The 23,825-nt window shown below is 59.0% G+C and overlaps 8 protein-coding genes across 8 annotated transcripts; 2 read left to right on the forward strand and 6 right to left on the reverse strand.

The window, feature by feature from the left end:
• Positions 1–611: 611 nt before the first annotated feature.
• Positions 612–2,109, reverse strand: WHR41_04551 (uncharacterized protein). Its single transcript, XM_069373157.1, has 4 exons — positions 1,882–2,109; positions 1,698–1,821; positions 1,300–1,636; positions 612–1,235 (listed from the first exon to the last, which is right to left on the reverse strand). The coding sequence occupies exons 1-4, from the start codon at positions 1,996–1,998 to the stop codon at positions 752–754; spliced, it is 1,062 nt and encodes a 353-aa protein (XP_069229820.1). The 5' UTR covers positions 1,999–2,109; the 3' UTR covers positions 612–751.
• A 719-nt stretch (positions 2,110–2,828) lies between these two features.
• WHR41_04552 (uncharacterized protein) lies at positions 2,829–5,444 on the reverse strand (the record flags this gene model as incomplete). Its single annotated transcript, XM_069373158.1, has 1 exon — positions 2,829–5,444. The coding sequence occupies one exon, from the start codon at positions 5,442–5,444 to the stop codon at positions 2,829–2,831; it is 2,616 nt and encodes an 871-aa protein (XP_069229821.1).
• A 1,803-nt stretch (positions 5,445–7,247) lies between these two features.
• On the reverse strand, positions 7,248–8,005 carry WHR41_04553 (uncharacterized protein; the record flags this gene model as incomplete). Its single annotated transcript, XM_069373159.1, has 2 exons — positions 7,248–7,696; positions 7,910–8,005. 2 exons carry the CDS (start codon positions 8,003–8,005, stop codon positions 7,412–7,414), a joined length of 381 nt encoding a protein of 126 aa, XP_069229822.1. The 3' UTR covers positions 7,248–7,411.
• Positions 8,006–8,216: 211 nt separating this feature from the next.
• WHR41_04554 (uncharacterized protein) lies at positions 8,217–9,821 on the reverse strand. The gene is made up of 2 exons (XM_069373160.1): positions 9,487–9,821; positions 8,217–9,328 (listed from the first exon to the last, which is right to left on the reverse strand). Exons 1-2 carry the CDS (start codon positions 9,721–9,723, stop codon positions 8,888–8,890), a joined length of 678 nt encoding a protein of 225 aa, XP_069229823.1. The 5' UTR covers positions 9,724–9,821; the 3' UTR covers positions 8,217–8,887.
• A 144-nt stretch (positions 9,822–9,965) lies between these two features.
• WHR41_04555 (uncharacterized protein) lies at positions 9,966–11,439 on the forward strand (the record flags this gene model as incomplete). Its single annotated transcript, XM_069373161.1, has 3 exons — positions 9,966–10,168; positions 10,233–10,245; positions 10,297–11,439. 3 exons carry the CDS (start codon positions 9,966–9,968, stop codon positions 11,437–11,439), a joined length of 1,359 nt encoding a protein of 452 aa, XP_069229824.1.
• A 3,430-nt stretch (positions 11,440–14,869) lies between these two features.
• WHR41_04556 (uncharacterized protein) lies at positions 14,870–16,087 on the reverse strand (the record flags this gene model as incomplete). The annotated part of the gene is made up of 1 exon (XM_069373162.1): positions 14,870–16,087. One exon carries the CDS (start codon positions 16,085–16,087, stop codon positions 14,870–14,872), a length of 1,218 nt encoding a protein of 405 aa, XP_069229825.1.
• Positions 16,088–21,219: 5,132 nt separating this feature from the next.
• On the reverse strand, positions 21,220–22,629 carry WHR41_04557 (uncharacterized protein; the record flags this gene model as incomplete). The annotated part of the gene is made up of 1 exon (XM_069373163.1): positions 21,220–22,629. One exon carries the CDS (start codon positions 22,627–22,629, stop codon positions 21,220–21,222), a length of 1,410 nt encoding a protein of 469 aa, XP_069229826.1.
• Positions 22,630–22,940: 311 nt separating this feature from the next.
• On the forward strand, positions 22,941–23,507 carry WHR41_04558 (uncharacterized protein; the record flags this gene model as incomplete). Its single annotated transcript, XM_069373164.1, has 1 exon — positions 22,941–23,507. The coding sequence occupies one exon, from the start codon at positions 22,941–22,943 to the stop codon at positions 23,505–23,507; it is 567 nt and encodes a 188-aa protein (XP_069229817.1).
• Between the last annotated feature and the right edge of the window lie 318 nt (positions 23,508–23,825).

Below are 23,825 nucleotides of genomic sequence, written 5' to 3' on the forward strand. Positions count from 1 at the left end.
GCCCTGCGGCTCTCGCGAGTCGCGACGAGTCTCACGCCAGCCGTGCATGTGCATGTAACAAGTACCTACACGGCCGGCTCCCCCTCAGCATAGCTGCAGCCCGTGTACATTGCGCGGCCCTGGTGCTTGTCAGGGCGTGCGTCTAGCCGGCCACCTGGGTACCTTGAAGGTGGCGAGTTCGCCACCGCGGAGGGTCTATTGGCGACAAACGGCTTCTTAGGCGTATCGGGGCAAGTGAGGTGGTATGGGCTACTGCTAAGTTTGGGAGATCTGGGCGGCCGTTGGAAGGCGAGATTGCAGGGTCCGCTTGCTGCCGAGCCCGCGCTAGCCAGGCGAGCCCTGGCTCTGAGCTTATGTGCGGCACGTTTGTTGTTTGGTGCCTCGGAGGAAACATTCACGTGGTGCGTCTTTGTGAGACCGCGAGCAATGCTCGTGGTTCCACGGTAAGGGACTGTGGTGCAGCGTTGGGGCTCGTGCTGGGTGGTCGGCTGTCTCGGGACGAGAGCGTACCATGGCCATTCATCTCGTCTTTCTGCTCGAAGTTCACCACGGCGTGCGTGATGAGGTGTGATGGGAAAAGTCACGTCGTATAGGAGTATGGGCTATAGCCATTGCTTCGAAGGCATTCGGTACGCATTTTGCGAGCTATCACGCGCTACTGACCTTATTATCACTGTTCTTCGTTATCCATTATTTTCTCATGGCCGCAATGGCCTCTGTCTGACCTCGCCAGTCACATCTCACACCCCATCTAAAGCGGCGGAGTGTCAGCGTACAGCGACCCAGCGAACGCCTCCGGATACCTGTGCCCAGCATCCTCCGCCTCCTCGCACGCCTTCCTGATCTCCGCCTCCTCCTCCTTGCTCAGCTTGATCTTCAGCGAGCCCACGTTCTCCTCGACTCTCGGGATCGACGTCGTGCCCGGGATGGGGAAGAAGTCGTCGCCCTGCGCCAGGATCCAGGCCAGCGTCAGCTGGCTAGGCGTGCAGTTCTTCTTCTGCGCCAGCGCCGTGATCTGGTCGACGAGCTTGAGGTTCTTGGGGAAGTTCTCGGCGGAGAAGCGCGGCGCGAACTTGCGGAAGTCGCCCTCCTCGAAGTCGTCCGGGCTCCTGATCTGCCCGCCCAGCATGCCGCGGCCGATGGGCGAGTAGGCGACGATGGCGACGCCGAGCTCGCGCGCGGTCTTGAGGAGGCCGATCTGCTCGGACTCGATGTCGAGGCTGAAGGGGGAGTACCTGTGTGGAGCGAAGCGCGTCAGCGTCTCATCCTTCAAGTTTCACGACCGGACATAAAACATACTCAATCTGAACAGCATCCACATGCTCGACCTTGCACGCACGGCGCAGCGTCTCGGAGCTGATCTCCGACAGGCCGATGTACTTGATCTTGCCCTCCTGCTTGAGCTTCTTCATCTCACCCATTGTCTTCTCGATCGGGGTGACCTGGTCGACGCGGTGGCAGTAGTAGAGGTCGATGACGTCGACGCCCAGGCGGCGCAGCGAGCGCTCGCACGCGCTGCGGCAGTACTCGGGGCTGCTGTCGACGTAGCGGCTGCCGTCCTCGCGCATCGCGTTCGCGAACTTGGTCGCGAGGAAGATGTGCTCGCGCTTGCCGGGGTTTTGCTTGAACCATTTGCCTTGGGGTGGGGTGTTAGCAGGCCTCTCCTCGCATTGCTATCAGATGTTGAGACAACTCACCGAGAAGATCCTCACTGTCCTGGTACATGTCGGCAGTGTCCCAGAAAAGGTCGCCCTCCTCGTAGACTTTGTCGAGCACCTTGAAACGCTCGGCATCCGGCTTCGCAGTGCCATAGAAAGCACTCTGCATCCCAATGTCAGCGACCAGCCATTTTTCCAAGAACTCACAAAACCCTCAACTCACCAGTCCCATAGTACCATAGCCCAACCTGTTGACCTGCGGTCCATTCTTGCCGAGCTTGGCCGTGGGCAGCTTGCTCTGGCCGGTGACCTTGCCGATGACCTGCTGTACTTTGTCCATTATGAGTTTTGGCAGATTGTTTTCGAAGTAAATGAGATGCTGTTGGAGTCCAAGAGCAACAATGTGAAGAAGCGGAAAGGCGTTCGAACCTCCCCTTATATCCGCCACATCACATTGCCGCGTTCACGACAGCCCGCCCATCAATGTTCACGCATGACGTTACAGCTACCTACCTAGCAGCGGGAAGCTCAGGCTCGGAGTTAAGGGCCATTTGGAAGCGCTTTCGTCCGTCTCACCCACCAGCAGTGCGGGGCTTTGCGGCAGACTCTCCACCGCTGTGTTACGGCTCTTAGCAAGTCGTTCTCCGCGATCCAATGTTCGAAACTCTATGCGCTTCACGTAAGCAGGCCGCATTAATATTGCATGATCGCACCAAGGGGGAACTGCACGTCTGGCCAACGGCGGGTCCGTGGCGAGGATCCTGCTCAAGCCGACGCGGGGCCGCGTGAACAAGCTCACTGAAGAGGACCGCACAGTCCGTGGCTCGGGATCGGTGGATTCAGTTCATGCGAAATATACATTCGTTCGTTCCGCTGACATACATATGTACAATGTGGACAATCATCCTCCAGACCAGACAAAATCGTATCATGCAGGCATGCCGTCCCAAAATTCTCTTTTTCCCTTCCCCCAAGCCCGGCGCCGTGCTGTTCGCGGAAAGCTGCGAAATGTAACAAGCCTCTCTCTCCCTCTCTCCGCCTTCCAAAAATTCGTAAGAGCAACCCATTGGTATCATGTGAAATCAAAAGACCCGTCCCAAAAGAAAAAGAGAATTCAAAAACCAGAGAACCTCCCAAAAAACGCCCTTGTGCGTGCCATGAACGATCCCTTCACGTCTGCCCTCCTCCATTGCTGCTTCGCTCCCTAAACTCCACCGCGCCATTCTCCTTGCTAGGCCGCTTGCCCATCATGACGATGCTCAGCGCGCGGCTGGCCACGCTGCTCGTCGAGCTGGGCCGGCCGTCGCTGGCCGCCTCAGACCACGACATCGGATCGACGACGCGGCGAATCTTGCCGACGGAGCTGAAGACGATCGGCATGACCGTGCCCGCCGCGAAGACGACGACGGCGACGATGACGGCGAACTGCGGCCCCCGCCCCTCGTTGACGATGTGGCTGCTGATGGGCGAGAAGACGGCGCCGCCGGAGATGGCGGACGTGACGACGACGCTGGCGAAGCGCGTGTGCTTGCCCATGCCGCGGATGGCCAGCGCGAAGATGAGCGGGAACAGCGGGCCCTCCATGCAGAAGACCATGAGGAGCATGGCGAGGCCGGCGCGGCCCGTGAGGTGCATGGAGAGGGCCTGGAAGAGGATGGCGCCGAGGAAGAAGATCAGGATGAGGTAGCGGGGGCGGACGAGGAGGGTCAGCCCCGCGGCGAGGAAGCGCGAGACGGCGAAGCAGGTGTGCGCGACGGCCAGGTAGTTGGATGCGCTCCAGTCTGTGCCGACGACGGCCGCGAGGTACTCGTCGAAGGTCGTGCCGTTGACTTCTTGCGCGCCGACATAGCAGAATTGGCTGAATGCTCCGAGGCCCAGAATGATCCAGATGACGGGGATTGAGCGGATTTGGGCCTTGTTTGCGCCGTCCATGCGCTCCGCTGCATCCTCCAGCTCGGCGTTGGTGGCTTCGGGGAGTGGCACGTAGTGGTAGACTACAGCCAGCAGGACCGTGAAGAGCGCAATACCAAGATACGCGTACTGCGTGTCCACCAGGGAGGGAGCATCAAAGTACGTCTCGAAGAACGCCTTCTTGGCGATCAAAGGCGCAATGACAGTGCCAACGGCCTGGATAGCCTGACTGAGCAACAGCCGCATTTCGGCGTACTGCGGCGGACCGCAGAGTGCGATGAAAGGGTTCGCCGAAACCTCCAAGATCGACAGGCCGAAACCGACGAAAATGTTCGTGATCAGATAAGCCGGGTAAGATGTTAGTACGGCCGATGGCCAGAAGATGAGAGTTCCGCAAGCGTATATGCTCAGACCGACGGAATAGCATGCCTTGAAACCCCAGTGCTCGAGAACCCAACGTCCCACAAGCCAAGGTCCGATGAGGTAACCAGCGAAGTATGCGCTGTGAATGCTCGATGTCTGTCCAGGCGACATCCGAGCGACGCTCTGGAATTGTTGGTTGAGCACATCAAGCAAGCCGTACTCGAAACCCCAGATAAAGAAGAGAAGCGATACCATGGCGAATGGGAAGACTGAGTCGCGACTCGTCATTTGTACCATACTCTTCTTCTGGTTGAGGTTCACAAAATCGAAAAAGGTGGGCGAATCTGGCCTCGTGTTCCGCGTTGTGTTGGTGAGCATTGTTGTCGTGCGGTCCAGTCTTGCGCCGTTCGCGCCGTTCATATCAGGCGTCGTCAAAAAGTCCATCATACCCATCGGCCCTTCGTCTTCGTGTGGTTCTGCATGGCTCTCATTTGCTGAAGGCGGCGTCTCGACAATGGACGGAACGCGGTGTGCGTTGGCCATCTCGGAGTTGTAAGTGTACCTTGGAGCCGAGATGGACGAGTCTTTTTCGGTGACATCTCCTGCGTCGCGAAGCATGCGTGGCAAAAACCTCGAAGCCAACGGCTTGAGAGCAGGTACGCATGCGCACATGATACCGATGTTGACTTCGATCACGGACCACATGAAACTCAAGGAAGCGTACCAAGCAAAGTCCGTGTTCTCCGAGGTAAGGTTGTTGTCCTCGTTCAGATTATTGTGTATGTTGGCGATGCGTGTTTCTGCCGCAGACTGCAAGTACGCAATGCGTACCACATCGACGGCGGCGACAAAGATACCAAAGCTGAAGGTGATTATAAGAATGATTTTCTGTTTCTTCGGCAGGCGCATGCTCGTGAGAATAGGCATAGGTAAAAATAGAATGGCCAGATCGGTGATGATGTTGAGAGGTGCTGATGATAAATAGATGGTGACGATATCGGTGCAACTGGCTGAATCGGGAATTGGCGTTTGAAAGACGGCGTTGACGGGCGTGCATTGCCAGATATTGAGCATAGTCAACGCGAAGCCGCCAGCGTTGACCACAAAAAGTGTCGCAATTGTCGCCCACCGAAACGTGTGGTTGCTCTTGGAAAGTGTGAGGTAGAATATCAGGATTGATGTCTTTGACATCATGAGGGCAGGGTTGTAAAGCACGCTGAAGGCGTAGTTGGATTTTTTGAGCGTCGACGCCCATTCCGGAGGTATGTTTTCTTCGTGTCGTCCGAGTCCGTAGCGTGTGCCCCAGATCACTGCCATCGTCATGCCGAATGCGATGATCCACGCGAGCACCATGAAGTAGTCATCCAGCGCGATCTTCTTGACGATTGCGCCACGGGACAGCATGCGCAGAAGGACAAAGACGGTGGATAGGACGGCCAGCGCAATGCTGACCGCCAGCACAGGCGCTGCTCGGCCCTGGAAATCATTGTGGTCCAAGTTCATGCCCGCCATGCCCAGTGTAACAGTATGCGGGCGGCCGGCGGCCCCCGATAGTTGTGCGCAGTTCACCCTCCAATTGTCCTAGGCGGCCTTCGCGACCACGCCATGCCTCACCAGCGTCGCTGTCGGCAGAGTCCCCTCCGATCAAGCCAGGCCGGCTCTGCGGTATTCGATGTGTTGTCGGCGGTGGTTCGAATCCAGGATGTCGGCGCAGGGCCGCGGATGGTGTGGTGTGCAGGCGGGCGGACAGCGGCGAGAACAGACGATATCAAGCAGAGAAGGCGGAGGCAAAGGCGGCCGGCCGGGTGGGTCCACCACGAGGCGGGAAGGCCTTCACATCGCGGGCTCTGCAGACCCCGAGTCGCGGGCGGCGGTCGAGGAGCTGGGGCAGGCAAAGGCAAAGCGCGGCGAGGCCGCTGATTTGCGGACGGGTGGAAAGTACCGGGGCGCGCGTCGCCAGACAGGCGAGCGCTGGAGTATCGACAGACTTAGACAAACTTAGCCCACGCATCGGCCGCTTGTTCCTGCTGCTCCTGGGCCGCTGACGTCGCGCTCTCCGCAATTCGGCTGAGCCTTTTTCTGCTGCAGACGCTGGCCGGTCGCGTGGGGGCTGCGCTGTGTCCAGTGCGCGCGGCCGCACCGCGTGTCTGCCGCCGTGCTTATTACCTAGGTATTGCCAGAGCACGCGTGTGAGCCGCGGTGCAATATTAATCTGCCTCGAACGGCAGCAGCTGGCAACTCGAGCGCACTGCTCGGCGACACCAGCGTCCGCCGCAGAGAGTACATAGTCCCGCCGAGCCCTGGCGCAGCGTCGCGGCCTCGACCCAAGACCCTCGACCAACGGCAAAGAGGCCGCATTTCGCCCGGCGGCGGTGGCTTGCAGCACAGCCAGATCCGGGCCAGACAGACGCGTGAGCCGCCCCATCCCTCACTCTGCGGCGCCAGCCGAGCTATGCACGTGACCCTGCGTGTGCGCCTCTGCCTCTGCAGCAAATCAGCAGGCTTACTACCCCGTGGGGCGCCCGCAGCCGCGCAAGTCTCCTGACCCTCCACCGTTCTGCGCCGTTCCCGCCGTTTCGTCCAGCCCCATGGCCTGCTCCGATGTTCGCAATCGTCTCCATCGGACGCCGTGTCATGTCCAGCGGCGAGGGGCGCGGTGGGCTCTGGTCGCAGGAGATCTTCACACCGCAACCGTCAATGCTTGCGCGGTGCGCTTGGACGCCTCGCTTGTGTACGAGGTGGGGGAGATGGCGTTTCGCTCGTTGCGAATCCTTTGACTGATCGCCGCATGGGCGGTGATCCTACTGGTCGGCGATTGACAGCTTTCGCCAGAAGCTCTAGCTTTCGGCCATTCACAGGCCACGATTTGCTCTCGCTAGTAGACTCAAAGGCTCTCTACTTTGGTGAGATCGCCCCATCACCTCGCCCTCCACCAGGGCAGCCCCTGGATCTCGGTCCTTTCTGCCCCGAGGCTACCAGCGGCTGAGTGATGTGAAAATGTGCAGCTTTGACGAAATCGCATTGGAGGAGCAATGCGCCGATCCTTAGGAATTCTGGATTGTGACTTCGAAGCAACGGTCCGCAGAAACGCGGCGTGAAGTGTGAATACAACTTATCCGGAACCCCTTGCGTGATCATCCGCGCGTACGGATTCGCGAGTAGTATACCCGACACTACCCTATTGACCAGTCGATTTAACTGTATCTATCAAGATCCCAGTAGGGTGGACGCTGTAGAGTTAGTCACCTTCCCATTGATCGCTTCAATAGCGACGCATCAAGCAGCCTGAGGCGCCACTGCAACAATCCTTCCATTCTCGCGCAGCGCCCTGAAAGCCTCATCCACTTCCGCAACGCCGCATAGTCCAAGCTGCATCTCACCGTGTCTCTCAGAAGCGGACCTAACAGCTTCAGCAGCATAAGCGCTCCGCTCCGTGTACGCCCACTGCCTCAGTGCGTCTACCTCACTCTCCCACCTCTTCAAGCACGCTTCGACCTCATGCTCTTCGCTCTCCCGCATGCATTTCCGAAGGAAGCACGCGGCGTCGAGAACCAGAGTGTTGCCCTCCGCATCGAGGCTGGCGAACTGTAGCGGAGCTTCGTGAGCATGGGGTCCCTGCGCTCGATGATTCCGTGGCAGACGACGATGGTCCATTTGCCTTGCGTTAGGGGTGCGGTTGGCATGAAAGGGCCAGGCGACATTTGGCTGGTTCGGGCGGCGAAGGCGCAGAGTTCGCCGGGGAGGGGGTGGACGGCGAGGTCGTCCTGGGATAAGTTAGCAGAGTATAGGTTGGAGTGGTTGCAAAGCCGCGCAGCGATGTGAGCGGCCAGCGAAGGGTTTTAGCAGTGCTTGTTCCGAACACCACTATTTTTGTGTTCTAGCAGAACGGATACTAGCGTGAGACCCAAGATGTGTCCGTGGATGCTGATGCGCAGGAGCAACAGTTGGAGCGATTGGAGGCGGAGTGATGTGCTTACCTTCAATGACACGCGCTCTGCCATTTGCATAATGGCCCATCCTCTCTCCCAATCGGGACTCATCGCGTAAGGCTCCGCGAGAATGGATAAGAACATGGGGAAGGCCGCAACGCCTTCATCGGCTGTGAGGAAACTATCGCTCAAATGGAGACATTAATTGTTGGCAGAGGGGCGGTCGTTGATGTCATTATTTCCCAGCACTTCGGACCACCGTAGTCCGTCGTTCTCAATACGTGGCGTGATCGTGGCGCTTGTTTCCGCTGATTCCGGAAGATTGAAGTATACGAGCTGCGTGAGAGGGAACTGTTTGGGGTGTGGGAGCGCCGGGAGCGGAGGGTTCTATAGTTTGGGCCGGATGCCTTGGGCTGATAGGACTCTTGTTTGGTTGGAGTCGTTGCTGCTCACAAATCTGCGAGAGTATAGCTCGGGCGTGGTGAGGCTTGTAATACCGGTGCCATCGATGGTGCTGACGATGTCATTGAGATCGATAGTGTCGTGTTTCCCAACGGATAGCTCAGCAATGCTATCGCTGGCGATCAACCGTTGAAGACCCCCACCCGTGACATCTTCCAGATCTGGCAAGGTCAAGCGTAGCTTCTGGTTTGGGTCATCCGACAACTCATTCACGATTGTGACAACTTTATCTAGCGAGAGGTTGCAGAAAGGGCTGAGGTCGACTGTAGTACAGCCTCTGTGTGCTCGCTCTAGTAACGTGCACAAATGCTCATCTCTCAAATCCTCAGGAGAGGCAAGAACGTATGCATGCAACGCCTCTGGGAAGCCTGGTTCACCTTCAACCTCTTCGAGCCAGGAGAGACCGCCCGATTTGACCCCGTTCCCAATCAATTTGCCCAGCGATTCAATTTTCGAACGAGGGATGTGGCGATTAGAGCCGTGAAACTCTTCAGAAACTCGCTTACTGGCTGTACCCTCGCCGTCAAAAGGCAAGCTCACGGCCCCGAATCCACCACCTTGCGGTCAGACGCTATCCAAATCGCAGCAGCGGACGAGCGGGAACGCATCCAACTCACGCACCTCGTCCGGGAAGTGCTCGGCCACGGGGTTGCCAAGAGCAGGTCCATGATTGGAGCAGCCAGGGCCATCGGAATGGTCATTGGCGTCGTCGTAAATTTCATCTTCGGCCCGGTACCTCCGGATGTAGTCGCTCGCGTTCATGATGCTCCGGCTGTGACACAATCCGTCATGACGGTCGCAAGGCCGTTTTGCGACGCATCGCATCATGGCGTAGCGCGGGCGGCCGATCTCTGTTATGTCGAAGATGGAGATGCCGTCGCCGTTCTGGATTTGGTCGGGTGGTGTGTCAATGGGTAGCGGGTGGGCGGGCGAGAGCGCGTGGGATGGAGGTCGGACGTCACTTCCGAGAAGTAGGGCTGTGGTCATGAAAGGGAAATCGATGCCCTGTTAGATATTCATCAGAGCTGTCAAAAACTAGCTATCTGGATCGAGGATTGGGGGAGATGTGCTGTCTTATTTTCCAGGCAATCAAATCTGGATCAATCACAAAACAAAATACTGGTAACATTGGATAGCAAGCAAGGAAGGGATATCGCACTCACCCATTCAGATCGATCGCCTCTACTGCATGGATTCCAGAAGTCCGCCGGCTTGGATGCGGCAAGTTTCAACTCTCGTCGGATTGCAGGAAAGTTGCGAGGCGCCCTCAGGATCTTCAATGTGACAAGGTATTGCCGCACCGCTGAAAGCTCCATCAACCACTGGCTGTGAATTGCAGCTATCGTTCGATAGCGCTCGCCAACGCGGGCTATCGCGTAGAACTGGCGTCGCTGGCGCATACCGTGAGCTGGGCAGACGTGTAAGATATGGTTGAGGATGACATCGTTAAGTGTCGAGCAGATTTACCGCGTTTTAAAGCTCTTGTATGCAAGATCTAGCAATGGTTGTGCATACACGCTTGTGTTACGCGAGAAGGCGGCAGGATCGCGCCAAGAGGTGAGGTCGACCCGCGGGGCACCTCATTGAACAGCCTGAAGGGCGATACTGTGCCACAACTTCCAACCTGCATTGAGCAGTTGCGATGGTTGCAAAAGAGTGCGAGATTGTCGAATGTGACGAAGCAGGAAATGTCACGGCGACATACGTGCAGACCGCCGGCTCCAAGGAAGGTGTCGGTCGAGTCGATGTCATTCTTCCAACGCAGACGAAACCAGTCTGGCAAAGACTACTAGACGTGTTTCTGCCCGCAGGATACCCCCACAGTGTGACAGATGACTATTTGGAGTGAGTAGATGTCCACACGAGAAAGTAATGCTCCTATCGATTGTCTTGACTGACATCTGGCAAGATATCAGGTTTATGTATGAGAACACGACCCGCATAGACCGTCACTCGACTGACAAACATCCAAGGACTCCCTCCAAGCATTCTCCAGCAGCATCGCTGGCCTCCTCTCCTCCCGCGCCGTCCTCTCCAGCGTCGGGGTAGGCGACTCCTCCGCCTCACCAACCGCCGCCCTCATCCTCTCCATCATCCAAGAATCCGCCGGCCGCATCGCAACAATCCTCTTCGCCCACCGCTTCGGCACCTCCCTCGAGCCCGAGTGCAAAATGTACCGCCTGCTGGCCGACATCCTCAACGACCTCGCCTTCGTCCTCGACTGCCTGTCCCCCGCCTTCCCCAAACCCCTCCGCGTCCTCGTCCTCAGCTTCAGCAGCGTCCTGCGCGCCCTCTGCGGCGTCGCCGCGGGTTCCGCGAAAGCCAGTCTCAGCGCGCACTTCGCCCGCTGGGGCAACCTGGGCGAGCTGAACGCGAAGGACTCCAGCCAGGAGACCGTCATCTCGCTCCTGGGCATGCTCGTCGGCAGCCTCGTCGTGCAGTACGTCACGTCGCCGCTCGCGACCTGGACGACTCTCATCGTGCTTCTCTCGGTACATCTCGAGACCAACCGCCGCGCCGTCCGCGCCGTCAGCATGCGGACGCTCAACCGCCAGCGCGCGAACCTCGTCTACCACCACCTGCGGCGCGGCCACGTTCCCACACCTACGGAAGTCTCGCGGGAAGAGCACATCTTCGAGCAGCCAGGCGTGCTGCGTAGCTCGGCGGGCGGAGCGCTGGGATTCTGCGAGCTGGGCGCGTCGCTGGCTTCGTTTCTACGAACTCTAGGGCCTGCACACGCGGCGACGAAAGCTACGAGCGTGCCGAGCGCGGCGCTGGCGAAGTTGCTCAGGCCGTTCGATAACAGCAAATATCTGATGTGGTATGACCCGCTGAGCGTGAGTCAGAAGGTCAGCGTGCATGTTGCGTTCAAGCAGGGTGCTACGCCGCTGGATCATCTAACGGCGTGGTGGCATGCGCTGGCGCTGGCGGAGGGGTCGCACGGGCAGGTGCATGGTGAAGAAGCTGAGGGCGATGAGTTGAGCTTGCTGGAGCGATCGATGGCATCTGCGTCTGAGCTCGTGTCGAAGTATCAGGATCAATTGGTGGAGGCGGGTTGGGATCTGCAAACGGGGGCGCTGGAGACGGGCTCGAGTTCCCGTCTGATAGTGAAGTAGGTACAACCACGGAAGGGGTTTATCCACATACCTGATGCTAGCGATACGTATATTCCTACGCCTCAATCTGCTTATTCGAAAAGACACGCATATTACGTCGTTCGCAGTGATACCCAAGTTCGTGATACTCCGCCGTTCAAAACCTCTCAATGAGACAACGACATACCTGTCGAGCGAGGATTACAGACGACTGGAGGTAAAAAAAGAACAAAAACAAAGAATGAAAGCAGAAGTGGCTGCAAAAGATAATATACTCCAGGTTGGCAAAAGAAATTGACCGACGCAGGGATCGAACCTGCAATCTCTTGATTCGTAGTCAAGCGCCTTGCCATTGGGCCAGCCGGCCTACTTGTTGATAAGTCCTCTTTTGTGCAATATATATTATACAAACATTTTCTGACAATCTCAACGATGCGTGCTCAAGACATCATTGCCTGCCATCGCCAGGCCAATCTTCAAAGTATAAACGCCGGCTCATCTCAAAAGCATAGTCGTCTATTGAAAGTGATCTCGTCTCGTCTCTGCTCCCTCGCCCACATCCTGTGCCAAAAAAAAAAAGTTTGCGTCTCTATAGATTGCTCATTACAAATGTATCGTGCACTTCGTGTCTACCGTGATGACCAAAGAAAAATCTCCACCCAATTCCCCCCCAAAAGCAGGCCCAGCGCAGTCCGTGTCAACCATCGATTGCAACCTGCACTCGCATTGCTTCCAACCTCTCTTGCCCTCCCAGAACCCTTCCAGAATCATCAATCATCAACCCAAATAAGTATTCCCCACCAGCGGCCCCACCAACCTCCCCTTCCCGCCCCTCGCCGCCTTCATCTCCAAGTACAGCTGCGGGTTGATGCCCTTCTTCCGCAGCTTCGCCAGCTTCTTCTCGCCCAGCGCGCTGACGTCCGCGCCGCAGCCGCCGTCCTGCGACGTCCTCGCGTCGCCTCCCCCTCCCCCTCCTCCTCCTCCCAGCTCAGAAGCCGTGTGATGACTCCGCATATCTTCCCAGCCCGCCGTCGCCCCGCCCCCGCCATTGGTGTTGGTGCGCGCGGCTTCGAGGGACGAGGAAATGCTGAGGCGCTCGGACTGCTGGTCGAGCGAGATGCGCTTTTCGATGCGCGGCTGCGGGTCCGGGAGCGTTGTGCTGGAGGGTTTGGGCGAGAGGGCTGGGCGCTGCGTCTGCGCTTCGAGGCGCTGCTGCGCGACGGCGTGGGCGGGGGGCGCGTCGCCGGGCAGCTCGGCGATGAGCGGGTGGTCGGCGCGGCTGCTGGGAGGGCGGCGCGGGGTCGTCGTCGACGACGACGCTGCTGGTGGGCCGCTGGCTGTGTAGCGCTGCGCGTCGTAGTCGCTGCCGCGGCGGGGGAGGGTGCGTTTGGAGCGCAGCTCGCCGGTCTCGGGGTCCCAGACTAATTCTGAGCCGGCGGAGTGGGTGGAGGGCGCGAGGCTGTCGCGGTCGGAGTCGAGGGAGAAGCGAGGCTCGTCGGGCAGGTCGTGGGCGGCGCCTACGCCGCGGATGCTGCCGCCGGCGTTGCTGGATGAGGACGAGGTGGAGGCCGCGTAGGTGCCATCGCGGTTGAGGTTGCGCGACGACGGGATGTCCTGGGGCTTGGGGCGGGAGAAGTTGAGGGGTTTGGGCCGCAGGTCGACGGACGGGTTGCGGCTGGAGTGCAGGCTCTCGCTGTCCGTTTCGCTGACGGGACTCAGGCGCCCAAAGGGCATGGCGGACGAGGTGAGGTCGCTCGGCGACGCAAGGCAGGCGGATAAAGCGTGCGGTGGAGTTGGGTTAGCCCTCAGGCGGGCAAGCGGCGGCACTTGGGTTTCAGCCAGTGCCGCGAGAGCAAGCAGCAGTAGACGTCGATGGGGCAAGCATCGCTCGATTGCGCAGAGCAGGAGACGGCGGCGGGCGGAGTGCTTCAGGATGCCTGGACGCAGAGAGGGATCTGCGAGGCCGCGACAGAGCAGTCACGTCTGCCCGGTCTGCCGGTGCCAGGGTAGCGTAGCGGTCGCGTGTGCCATGCCATGCGTGGAGTCGCTTCCGCGCCGGAGCGGGAGGTGGTGAGGTGGTGACAGCGCCGGTGCGGCGGTGCCTGATGATGCGTCCACCCGCGGCTCTCCAAAGCGCGATCTGCGCGCCGCTCGCACGCAGTCCATTGGCGGCAGACGATTCGCGAGCTGCGATCGGCAGCGCTAGCTGCGGAGCCTTTCGTCCAAGGCGTGCGGCAGCGCGGTACTAAGGCAGGCGGCGAGCGAGGCCGCTTTCTTGTGAAGAGCCTTGCAAAAGCCACCAACGCAAGCGTGCGTGCGTGCGCGGAGGCCGCCCGGGCGCCGTGCTTGTGCCTGTGCAATGACTGTGCAATAGCTACTTCCAGTGCGCGCCTGTCACAGAAATGACAAGGCGCGCGCAAAGCACGGTCTGATCAACGGTCTGCGGGAGTGATACTACACTACACGATCTGCGCTATCACACCCCAATCTACCAAAGATACGAACCTGCTCCGTCCGCCCCAATCACCAAACGCGCGCGCGCGCCATCACCAGCCAGCCCCTCAAAGTAAAAAGCGCGGGCCTCGTCTTCACACGCTGGGTCGCGCGCGCCACAGGGTCCGACGAGGAGGGAGAGACATCCTGCTGTCTGAACAACCTTAAACCCCTAGTGGCAAGCCAAAACACGCTGCTGGTGCTGCCGGTGGCCGTGGAGTTGGGTGCCTTCGAAAGCGTATTCGGACCCTTTTTTGAGGGACCCACGACTTCGGTTGTATTTTCGCGTGATGGGCGTCTCGCTTGCTGTCGGTCTTGGGACGGTGGCGCGGGCGCGGTGGTGGGATTGGGTGGATTGTGTAGGTAGTTCCTAGGGTAGATGTAGATGCGTTGCGGTGGGGATTGGGGTGGGTTCAGCTGTAGTTGGGGAATGCGGATGCGAGGCGAGGGCTGCAGATCTTCGCTGGCGATTGAGCAGTGCGTAGCATGGAAGTCGAACTGGCCTGGGTCGAGAATCAGGACTCCTATGTGAGGCGCAGGCGAGGGTCACTGTGAAATGTGCAAACTGGGAACTGGAGATATCGTGTCATAAATTCCACCATGATGGCGGATAGAAATGTTTGTAAGAGTATCAAAAGTATCGTTTCGTTCCCATGCATCCCGGTCCTTGCAGGACTCATTCACGTCCACATCGTTAAGAGTAGGGAAAACACAACAAAAGTTAGTAGCAACAACTCCCATCCTGACCGGTGCCTTATTTAAGCCTTCCCTGGCCGACACATCCCAATAAACACCAAGGCAAGCCTCTCCCAGACTTGGCTCGTATGCGCCTGATATGCGCCAAACAATCGCTAAAGGCGGCGAATAATAACAGCGAAGATGCGCAATGAGTGGCATGCCAATATAAAAGAGACAATGATTTGGTCGTCAAACCTTGTGATCAAGGCCTGAGATGAGGTCATTGTTGTTCCTCTTTCAAGGCCGCCGAACTCTTCTTCTTTCCAACTTTCATCCCACTCAACCTGCCCAGCTTCTTCCAAACGTTGTTGCTATCGCGGCTGGTGCGTGGACTGTTTGCTGGGGAACCAATGTCACCAACAGGTGGACTGGTGGGCGGCGTCATGGGGCTGTCGTTGACAGGGCTGGGAGTACCGGTGCTGTCGTCGGTCATCCCCGGAGCAGTACCAGATCCAGAAGCGCTCACAGTCGTGTCGGAAGTACCAGAAGTGGCGGATGCAAAGGGCGCAATGATATTTGGAGGATTAGATTGTGCGGGAGCGGATGTTGTAGGCGAAAGACGCATGCTGAAGCGGGCTTTGTGCAGTGTTGTAGTGAGGCTTGATGGTGCTGATTTTCGGTTGAGTGTCGAGGGCGCAGCGTAAGTGTGAGCGTAAGGCTCGACCGCTGTTTGAGGTGGAGGCGAACTACGAGCGTTCCGACCATGGCGTTTGAATGTCTGAGGAGCACTGCCTCCGCGAGAATGGCTGCCACCAGAGAGGCTATCTGTGGAGACATTCACAGGCATTGAAGAGACGGTCGGTGCTGCGCTCTGAGGGTAACAGCTGTTGATGAAGGGAACCAGAACGGACTCCTCCATGAGCTCGTAGATTTTTGAAACGGCTGGATCCAGCTTTTCAGGTGTGGGCGGTAGGTCTTCGACCTTGATGTTGAGTATAGGATCCCTGACTTCTGAAGGCAGATTGACCTCCCTCGATCCGTTTGGCTGGATATACGCATCGATCAGGCGAGTCCACAACAGCTGAACGTATTCTCTGTCCTTGGCAGGCGGGCCTTCCTCGCCCTGGGCCTTCGAGAGCATCTTCGCATAGTGTTTCTTGTAACGACCAGCATCCATGGTGAACTCGAGTGTTTCTAAACAATGATTGCTCGACAAGTATGCCATAAAAGCCGCAAGCGTCCAGGGTGGAGGGGAGGTGTTGGCGAGGATCTCCCTCAGGTTCGGTCTCCGAGGGCAATGGGGCCCATGTGCGCCAGCGGCTTTCGGTATGGCTACGCTCAAGGGCGGTGACGGCGAGTTCGACTCGTCCGCCGACATTTCGTCCGCCTCGTCGGCCGACCAGCCGTCAGTCAAGGCGGAGCAAGGGTAAATGGATGAGCAGCGGGAAGAGCTTGTCGATGATGTGGTGGATTGCGACGAGGGCTTCCGCGTGACCATAACGTTCCAGAAGGTGTGTTTGCAGGCGTTGCTGGAAGCGGCCTTGCGACGTTGGAGGTTAACTCCGGCTCGCGCGGGCAGCTGTACTGAAGCCAGTTTGAGGTGAGGGAGACGGGCACGACTGCCGTCTCACTTGTACGTCCGCCTTCAAACCGGAAGTTGTTGCGCGAGTGTCGCGAAGGCGGAGGGCGATATTATCTTGTATGACGTGGAGTGGGGTGCGACCTTGCTTGCGGGCGAGGGCGGGCGTGATGTTTGCTTGTGCGGCTCAAGCCATGCAGGGTCGAGGTGGGCGTTTGGTGGGTGTCGGGCGGCTGGCAGGTGACGGTGCGCTCTCAACCGGAGGAATGCAGTCGCACGGCGAGCTCAGGCACGGTGACTCAACGCGAAACGACGAGTATGGTGCGCGGGCTGCGGCAGAAGAAGAAGGGTGGTGGGTGCGGCAAGGAAGCGCTGTGTACGACGACGAGGATGCAGGTGGAGAGTAGGGCAGGATTTGCCGGTGCGTGCTGAGCAGGCGAGCAGGTGGGCAGGTCGGGAGCCGGGTGGGAGGGCGAATTAAGATTATGGCCGAAGCGTCGGTGGTGGTGAGAACGGCCGAAGGCAGAGGCAGCAGAAGGGGCGGGCGAGATCTGGAGGGCCGATTGCGCCGTGTTGACGCGTGCTGGCGGCTGCAGGGTGCGAAGGCGAGGAATGCGCTGGGCGGGACTTTGTCGGCGGGCAGGGCTGAGACAGACAGGCGGCGGCTAGGGAGACAGCAGCAGCGCGAGCCTGGTCGGTGGGATCCGCACGCAGCGAGAGGGTGCGTGTGTGAACGGGGTGTGTTTTTGGGGGCGAGACGAGACGAGGTGAGGTGGGTGGGAATGGAAGAGGAGAGGGCGCAGGCGCGAGGAGCAGGCCGAGCCGGTGGTTTGGGCAGGCGGCTTGCAGGCGCAGGCGCAGCGGCGGTGGGAGGGTGTAGGGGAGCAGGCGAGGTGAGGACGGGCGCTGGGGCGCTGGCGCTGGCGGCAATAAGGTCAGGGCGGGCGGGCGGCGGGCAGGAGCAGGGCGAAGGCGCGCGCACGCAACGAGCGACGGTGTGTTTAACTAGGGCGTAGGCAGCGCGCACGGCGACGCTCGCCAACGGCGCCTGGTCTGCGGAGTCGGCGTGCGGCGGGGCGGGCAGGGAGGCAGGCCAGAGACGCAGAGACGCAGACCGGCCGGGCAGTGGGCGAGTGGGCGAGTGTCTGGCGCCGGGCGACGCTGGGGGACGGACGTGGTGGGCGCGGTGGGCGCGGTGAGGTGTCGTCGCTGATTGACTAACGCCATCTTCTCCCGCCGTTCGAGAAGGCGCGCGGCCAATCGCACGCCGCGCGCGCCCGCCGCCGGCCGCGCCGGCACAGCGCCGTGCCCGTCTCAAACCGGCGGTGGGTCCATGGAGCGCGCTAAGAACACGCCATGCCCGCCCGCGCCCCGCCCGCCGGCGCGCAGCTGTTGGCTGACCTCAGGGCGCTCTGCTTCCAGAAGGACGCAGCAGAACGCAGCAGGCCACTCACCAGCCTGCCCGCCCATCCTGGCCTGGCCTCTCGCCTCGCATTGCCCTACCCACGCGCCTCTCTGCCCGCTCATTTCCTCTGCCACTTCGCCGCCGCCACGCCCTTTGTGTGTCGCCTCGTCCTCTGTCCGACGCTGCCGCAGCAGCCGCGCCCTGCCTGCCGACGCGCTTTGTCTCGCCGCCGCCGGCATGCCGAGCGCGGCTCGCGCCAGCAGTCCGATCGGCGATCTGTCCTCCTGCTGCGACCCCGGCGCCCTACCTACGCGGACGCGGCGGGCAATGACGCCCTGGCGGGCCCTAGTGGGAAGGCGGCGGCAGTGGAAAAGTATTGGCTCCACACCCTGCCGAACATTCTGCGCGTTGCAGGGACGCCCTGGGCTGCTGGCCTCGTGATGCGCTGCTGTGTGTCGCACGTGTATTTGCCATCAATGCCATTATTGAGACCACCGTTTCACCGCTGGCGAGACCTTTCAGTCAGCAAGAGCTCGCAGCCGGAACGTTGAGGCTCATCTCAACCAAGGAGCACGACTGTCAGCACCACGCCGTCAGCACGCGCCCGTCACCGCACGCGAGAAGAAGACTCCGCCGGACGAGGCTTGCTTGCTGGGTGTGATCATGATGACTCGTCCGTCAGCAGAGGCCGCCCCACTCCTACTAGAGCCGTCGGGTCCGTCTGGCCGCTAATGCAGAGAAGTTTTCCAGAATCCTTCCTGTTCGGACCGTCGATCACGAAGACCCATGCGCCCATGCTGAACTTTTGGATCGCCAGGACAAAACACCCTCCGAATCCTTCGCACCCGCCGTCGCCGCGCTCCCAAGCACGGCCGGCCCACCAAGCTTTGCTCTGCAACTTGGGAGCCCGCACCCAGCTCCGCAGCAGAGCCTCGTCTTAGTAACGACTTTCCACACACAAACGATACCATACTTCATCAGGCAGGTGTGTCGCTTCGGCTTCCGGCCCATGTCTTACGCTCATCTCACAACATCGCTTCGTTTCATTCGGACCTATTAGTCCCCACCGCTGCTCGAAAGAAGCCCCGTCTGACTCCTCAGAAATCCGAAAGTTTCGGATTGTGGACGCGTCGCCTCGTCGTATCTTAGGCTAGTGGAGCCCGCAACTACACTGTCCCGCCGCCGTCTCTCCGGCATCATTTTCGGGGCTTTGCTATCTCCTAAAACCCCAGACTAGATGTCATCATCGGAGCAAGCGCACACCTGAATCACGCCTTGCGTCCGGCCCTAGCACCGGCACGTGGGGTCTGTTCTGCTCAAGAGCGTCTGCCGCAGCGCCGCTGTGTGCGCGCTTGTCTATAGCTGCTCTTCTCCCTCGCGACCACATCACTGACCACCACCGGATTGTGGAGAGCGACGCAGTGATCCTTTGTCGCCCCTGCACAGCGGTTCTTGACCATCCGCTCACGCGCTCGCTTGTGTTCTCCGATCGCGCCTGAGCGGCACTGCAGGAGACATGGGCCAATGCTCGCACGTTGAGGCAGTCGAGACCGACGTCCGTCGACTCGGGGCAGGAACTTCACGAGCCCGCTACACGGCTCGCTTATATCGACCTCATTCATCTTGGTCTTCGAATTGATCAAGCCCTACTCTGCGTACCAACTTCGATCAACTTCGATCAAGCCTTCAAGAGAAACGGAATAGCCGCGCTCGTTACGCGGAACCCTTCTAATAAACTGACGTTACATGCCCTCGATGCCCTCATATATTCATCATTCCCGTGCCGCGTCGACAAACCTTAAAGAGGTAGCAGATAGGTAGGCGCTCTCGTGCCCATGGACCCAGCGCCTACAGTAGATATCGAGTAGTCACGTCGCGAAGTCACAGATTCCGACCTCAGATCTCGATGCGGTGATCTGCACGGCACGCTCTACACACGCAAACGCAAAAGAAGGCAACCCTAAGGGCAATATTGTCGCGCATCGTCGCGCGTAGAGTGAGATCCGCGCTCGCGCAATCCACCCAAGTAACGTCCCTCGCGCCTGACTCTTCCGCTCGCGCGCGCGAACTGCAACGCGGCTATGTATTATACCACGGCAACCGTCGCAGTAGTCGCTTCGAGTATGCGCAACCACAACTCGGCCTCTTCGGCGTCCTCCACCCCTCACCCACGTAGCCGCTCAGGCGAGATCCGTCCCCTCGATCTTGCGCTCCCACCTCGATCTGTTACCTCTGCCAAACCAACCGACGTCTTTCCGTCCAGCCCATATACACGATTATTTCCCAACCCACACACGCAGTCCACCTCCCGACCTCCCGGCCAACCCAGCCCTCCCCACGGCGCCCCGACGGCGGCCTGAGATCTAGATCCCCGCGACGGCCCTGACAAGCCGGCACTTGGGACAAGCAGAAACGCAGGACGAAAGGCAGACAGACGGATGGGGGAAAGTTTCCTGCGTCCCGCGAAGCCTGTGCCCGGCTCCTGCACGACTCGTCGGGGTCTGCTGTTGCCGGCGTCGTCGGCGGGCGCCTATTTCCTCTCGGGATAGAGTTGGCAGAGTCTACTGCTGTACTGTTCTGTACTGTGTGTCTGAGTTCGCGGGCCTGTGATTTTTTAAGACTAGGGTAGGGGATCTAGAGTAGAGTAGTCTCCTGCCTACCATACGCCCTCTGCCCGAAGTAGGAATGTCTATGCGCGGGCGCTGGCGGAGCCTCCGCCCGCCCCTGCACTGCACGCCCCGGGACCCTCCTACATACTTGGCTGTGGGCTGGAACTTCCACGACCTGGAGCGAAGGATCGCGTTAGGCGATTGTGCGAATACGCGAGGACAAATTTTTTTTTCTTCTCGTGTGAGTGATGTGATGTTGTGGAAAGAGCTCGAACGCGCGACCGCAGTCTGCGGTTGCGGTGTCGGGCTGGCCGGTCCCAATGGTTTCCTCGTGTTGGCCCGTGATCTGATCTGATCTGGCTGGCTTGAAGCCTCTCGCTTGGACCTTTCGAAAGAGAGGCCTGCTCTGCTCGGCTGGACGCGGGCTTCAGGGTCGACGCGCCGAGCGACGACGTCCGCTCGCAACTCCGGAGTCTGGATAGTGTCATTGCTGGACGTAATTGTTCAACAGACAGATCTGATGCGATGGATCTCGGCGAGGAGCCGAGACGTCTCAACGATGGCCGTAGTGCGCGATCCGGATGATGGGAGTCAACGATCGCTTGGTCCCAATGGTTGGGGCTTCGGGCGATTTGCGAAGCTTGAGTTGATGTTGTCGGTATGGCGACGATTATTCCCGGGAGCTACTGGGCTGATGGGATGCGAGCTTCTCGGATTGGGAGGGCTTACAGGTGCGTTTTGTAGATCTTTTGTGGGAAGCTTATTCAGCTCTCTCTGCTATGCCTTGGCAGGACTGAGTCGTGAGGTGTGAGTGATGGAGGTTGCTTCAGCATTTGTGTTCTCAATCTGAGAGCCCGCGAAGGGGTGATTGAGGGCTTTCACGAGGGGAGGGGACATTCTCGGTGGACTTGAGTGCAATCGGTTTGGAGCAACATGCGCTTCAAGGCGCTGGGAACGCGATTCGATGTTTTTACATGCTTTCGAGAAATTATGGATATCTTATAGTGCTGCCCGTTTCACCACTGGCATTTACTCACTTACTGGCCAGCAAGAGCCTTCTTGACCGCCTCGATCTGCTCCATGACGGCGCTCTTGCTCGTACCTCCCTTCGCAGAGCGCATCTCGACAGACTTCTGGTAGTCGAAGACGCCCAGCACGTCCTTCTCGAACCGCGCATCAATGCCCTGCAGCTGCTCGAACGACAGCTTGTCCATGGGCGTGTTCTCCTTCTCCGCGAGCGCGACGCACTGCCCGGAGATGTGGTGGGTCTCGCGGAAGGGCACGCCCTTGCGCACGAGGTAGTCCGCCAGGTCCGTCGCGAGCATGTCCGGCGTCAGCGAGCGCAGCATGGCGTCCGGCTGGATCGCCAGCGTGCTCAGCACGCCCGTCGCAATCTGCGTGCTGTCGCCGACGGTTTTAACGTGGTCCAGCAGCGGCTCCACGGACTCCTGCAGGTCTTTGTTGTAGGTCGAGGGAATGCCCTTGACGCTCATCATGAGGCCGGTCATGTGGCCGAAGGCGCGGCCGGCTTTGCCGCGGATCAGCTCGAGGGAGTCGGGGTTCTTCTTCTGAGGCATCAGCGAGGAGCCGGTCGAGTATGCGTCCGCGAGCTTGACGAAGGCGAACTCGCCGGACGAATAGATGATCAGGTCCTCCGCCCAGCGGGAGAAGTGCATCATAAGGGTTGAACCCCACTGAAGGGTCTCGACGACGAAGTCACGGTCCGACACCCCGGCCATGGAGTTCATGATGAGACCGTCGAAACCGAGCTCCTTTGCGATCGCCTCACGGTCGATGTTGAACGGGTTGCCCGCGAGCGCACCGCAGCCCAGTGGCGACTTGTTCACGCGGGCCTTGAGCTCACGCAGCCTCTGCAGATCAGATGCGAAGAACGAGCCGTACATGAGCATCCAATGGCTCCATCGGATGGGCTGCGCGCGCTGCAGGTGGGTGTAGCCAGGCATGACGTGCTCAATGTCCTTCTCAGCACGGGCGGCGATGACCTTCAGGAAGTCGACGAGGTAGCCCTCGAGGGTGTCCAGCTGGTCGCGCAGCCACAGGCGCATATCCGTCGCGACCTGGTCGTTCCTGCTGCGGCCCGTGTGCAGCTTGCCCGCGATGTCCTTGCCGATGATCTCGCCCAGCCGCCTCTCGTTCGCGGTGTGGATGTCCTCGTCCACGCCCGGCTGGATCTTGAAGGTGTTGTCCTGCCATTCCTGGAGGATCTGCTTGAAGCCCCGCTCGATTTCGGAGAACTCGTGCTCGGTCAGGAGCTTGTTGTTCTTGTTGGCGCGCGCGTAGGCAATGCTGCCGCGGATGTCTTGCGAGTAGAAGACGCGGTCGAAGTAGATGGACTCGTTGTACTGGGTCATGATCGGGTCCTGGCCGCCGGTGAAGCGGCCTCCCCAGAGCTTTCCGGCTGCGGGAGCGTTCTGTTCGCTGGCCATGGTTGCGTCAGTTTTGTTTCAGATGGTTGCGATGATTATGACCCAGTGTCTGGAAATGTATTGAATAAAAATTGTAAGAAACAAAAATCCAATGGCTTATCAACAAAATGACATAGGGAGGGACTCTGACTCCGATGCAGGCGGTTAGCGTCTGTTTTTCTTATCGATAAGAATTGGCCCGTCCCTGCATTTGGTAGATCATCGGGTAGCTCTCCACATCCTGGAGATACTTTAGCGTCGGCCTCTACGTCGTGGACGACCTGACACCTGGCAATCAAAAATCGAAAGGAAAGGACTTGATCTTTGTCATCATGGCATCGCAGAAGGTGTCGCAAAATCTGTACCACCGCAGACTGGTTGCTGAAAGTAGTGGCAAGGCTTGTTGGATCTGCTACAAGCCTTCGTCGACAGTACTGATCACACCAGAGAGTGACGACTGGTTTCATATCTGCCCGGGTCACTTGACAGATCGGAAGTTTGCCATACCAAAAGACGAGGAGGATCTGGCGAAGAAGAAGAAAGACGAGGAGCTTGAGAAGGAAATTGAAGCCGTTAAGAAGGAATACGAGGAGAAGAAGCGAAAGAAGGCAGAGAAGAACAAGGATAAGAATAAGGACGCTGAGAAAGACAAGAAGAAAGAGGAACAGAAGAAGGAAGACGAGAAGGATGAGAAAGAGCAAGAAGAGAAGCTGAAGGAGCTTGAAAAGAAAAAGGAACCTGCCAAAGCTGCCGTACAAGGTCCCCGGATCTTCGAACTCCAGAAGAACTTTTATCAAATGCGTTTGCAGAAGAAGCGAGACGCCGAGGTCGCCAGGAGGAATCGGGAGAGACTGAACGCTCCTGGCGCCTTTCCGAGTGTCCCCACTGGAAATCCTTGAACCGGGGTGCTCGTCTCATCTCGACGTCCGATGGGCATTCATCGTATGGCCTCACATAGTCCGTGAAGAAGGTTCCCAGACGGTATACTAGAAAGTTATCTGGCCATGAGTTGCGGTCTCCCATGCGGTTTTCTATCCACCGGAATCTGCCAGTACAGACAAGGTACTCCAAAGGCGATCCTATGTTGGACTCTCGAATGATCCTAAGCGAGCATCCAGCTTAGGCAGACAAGATAGCTGGAGGCCAGCACTTGTATATTATGGCAGGAAAAACCGCGGGCCCGTATAGTGGAAACTGATGCTTCACGCAAGTCCAGT

This window comes from Cladosporium halotolerans, assembly GCF_011745625.1.
Source record: "Cladosporium halotolerans strain TM138-S3 chromosome Unknown Sca13, whole genome shotgun sequence".
Classification (NCBI taxonomy): domain Eukaryota; kingdom Fungi; phylum Ascomycota; class Dothideomycetes; order Cladosporiales; family Cladosporiaceae; genus Cladosporium; species Cladosporium halotolerans.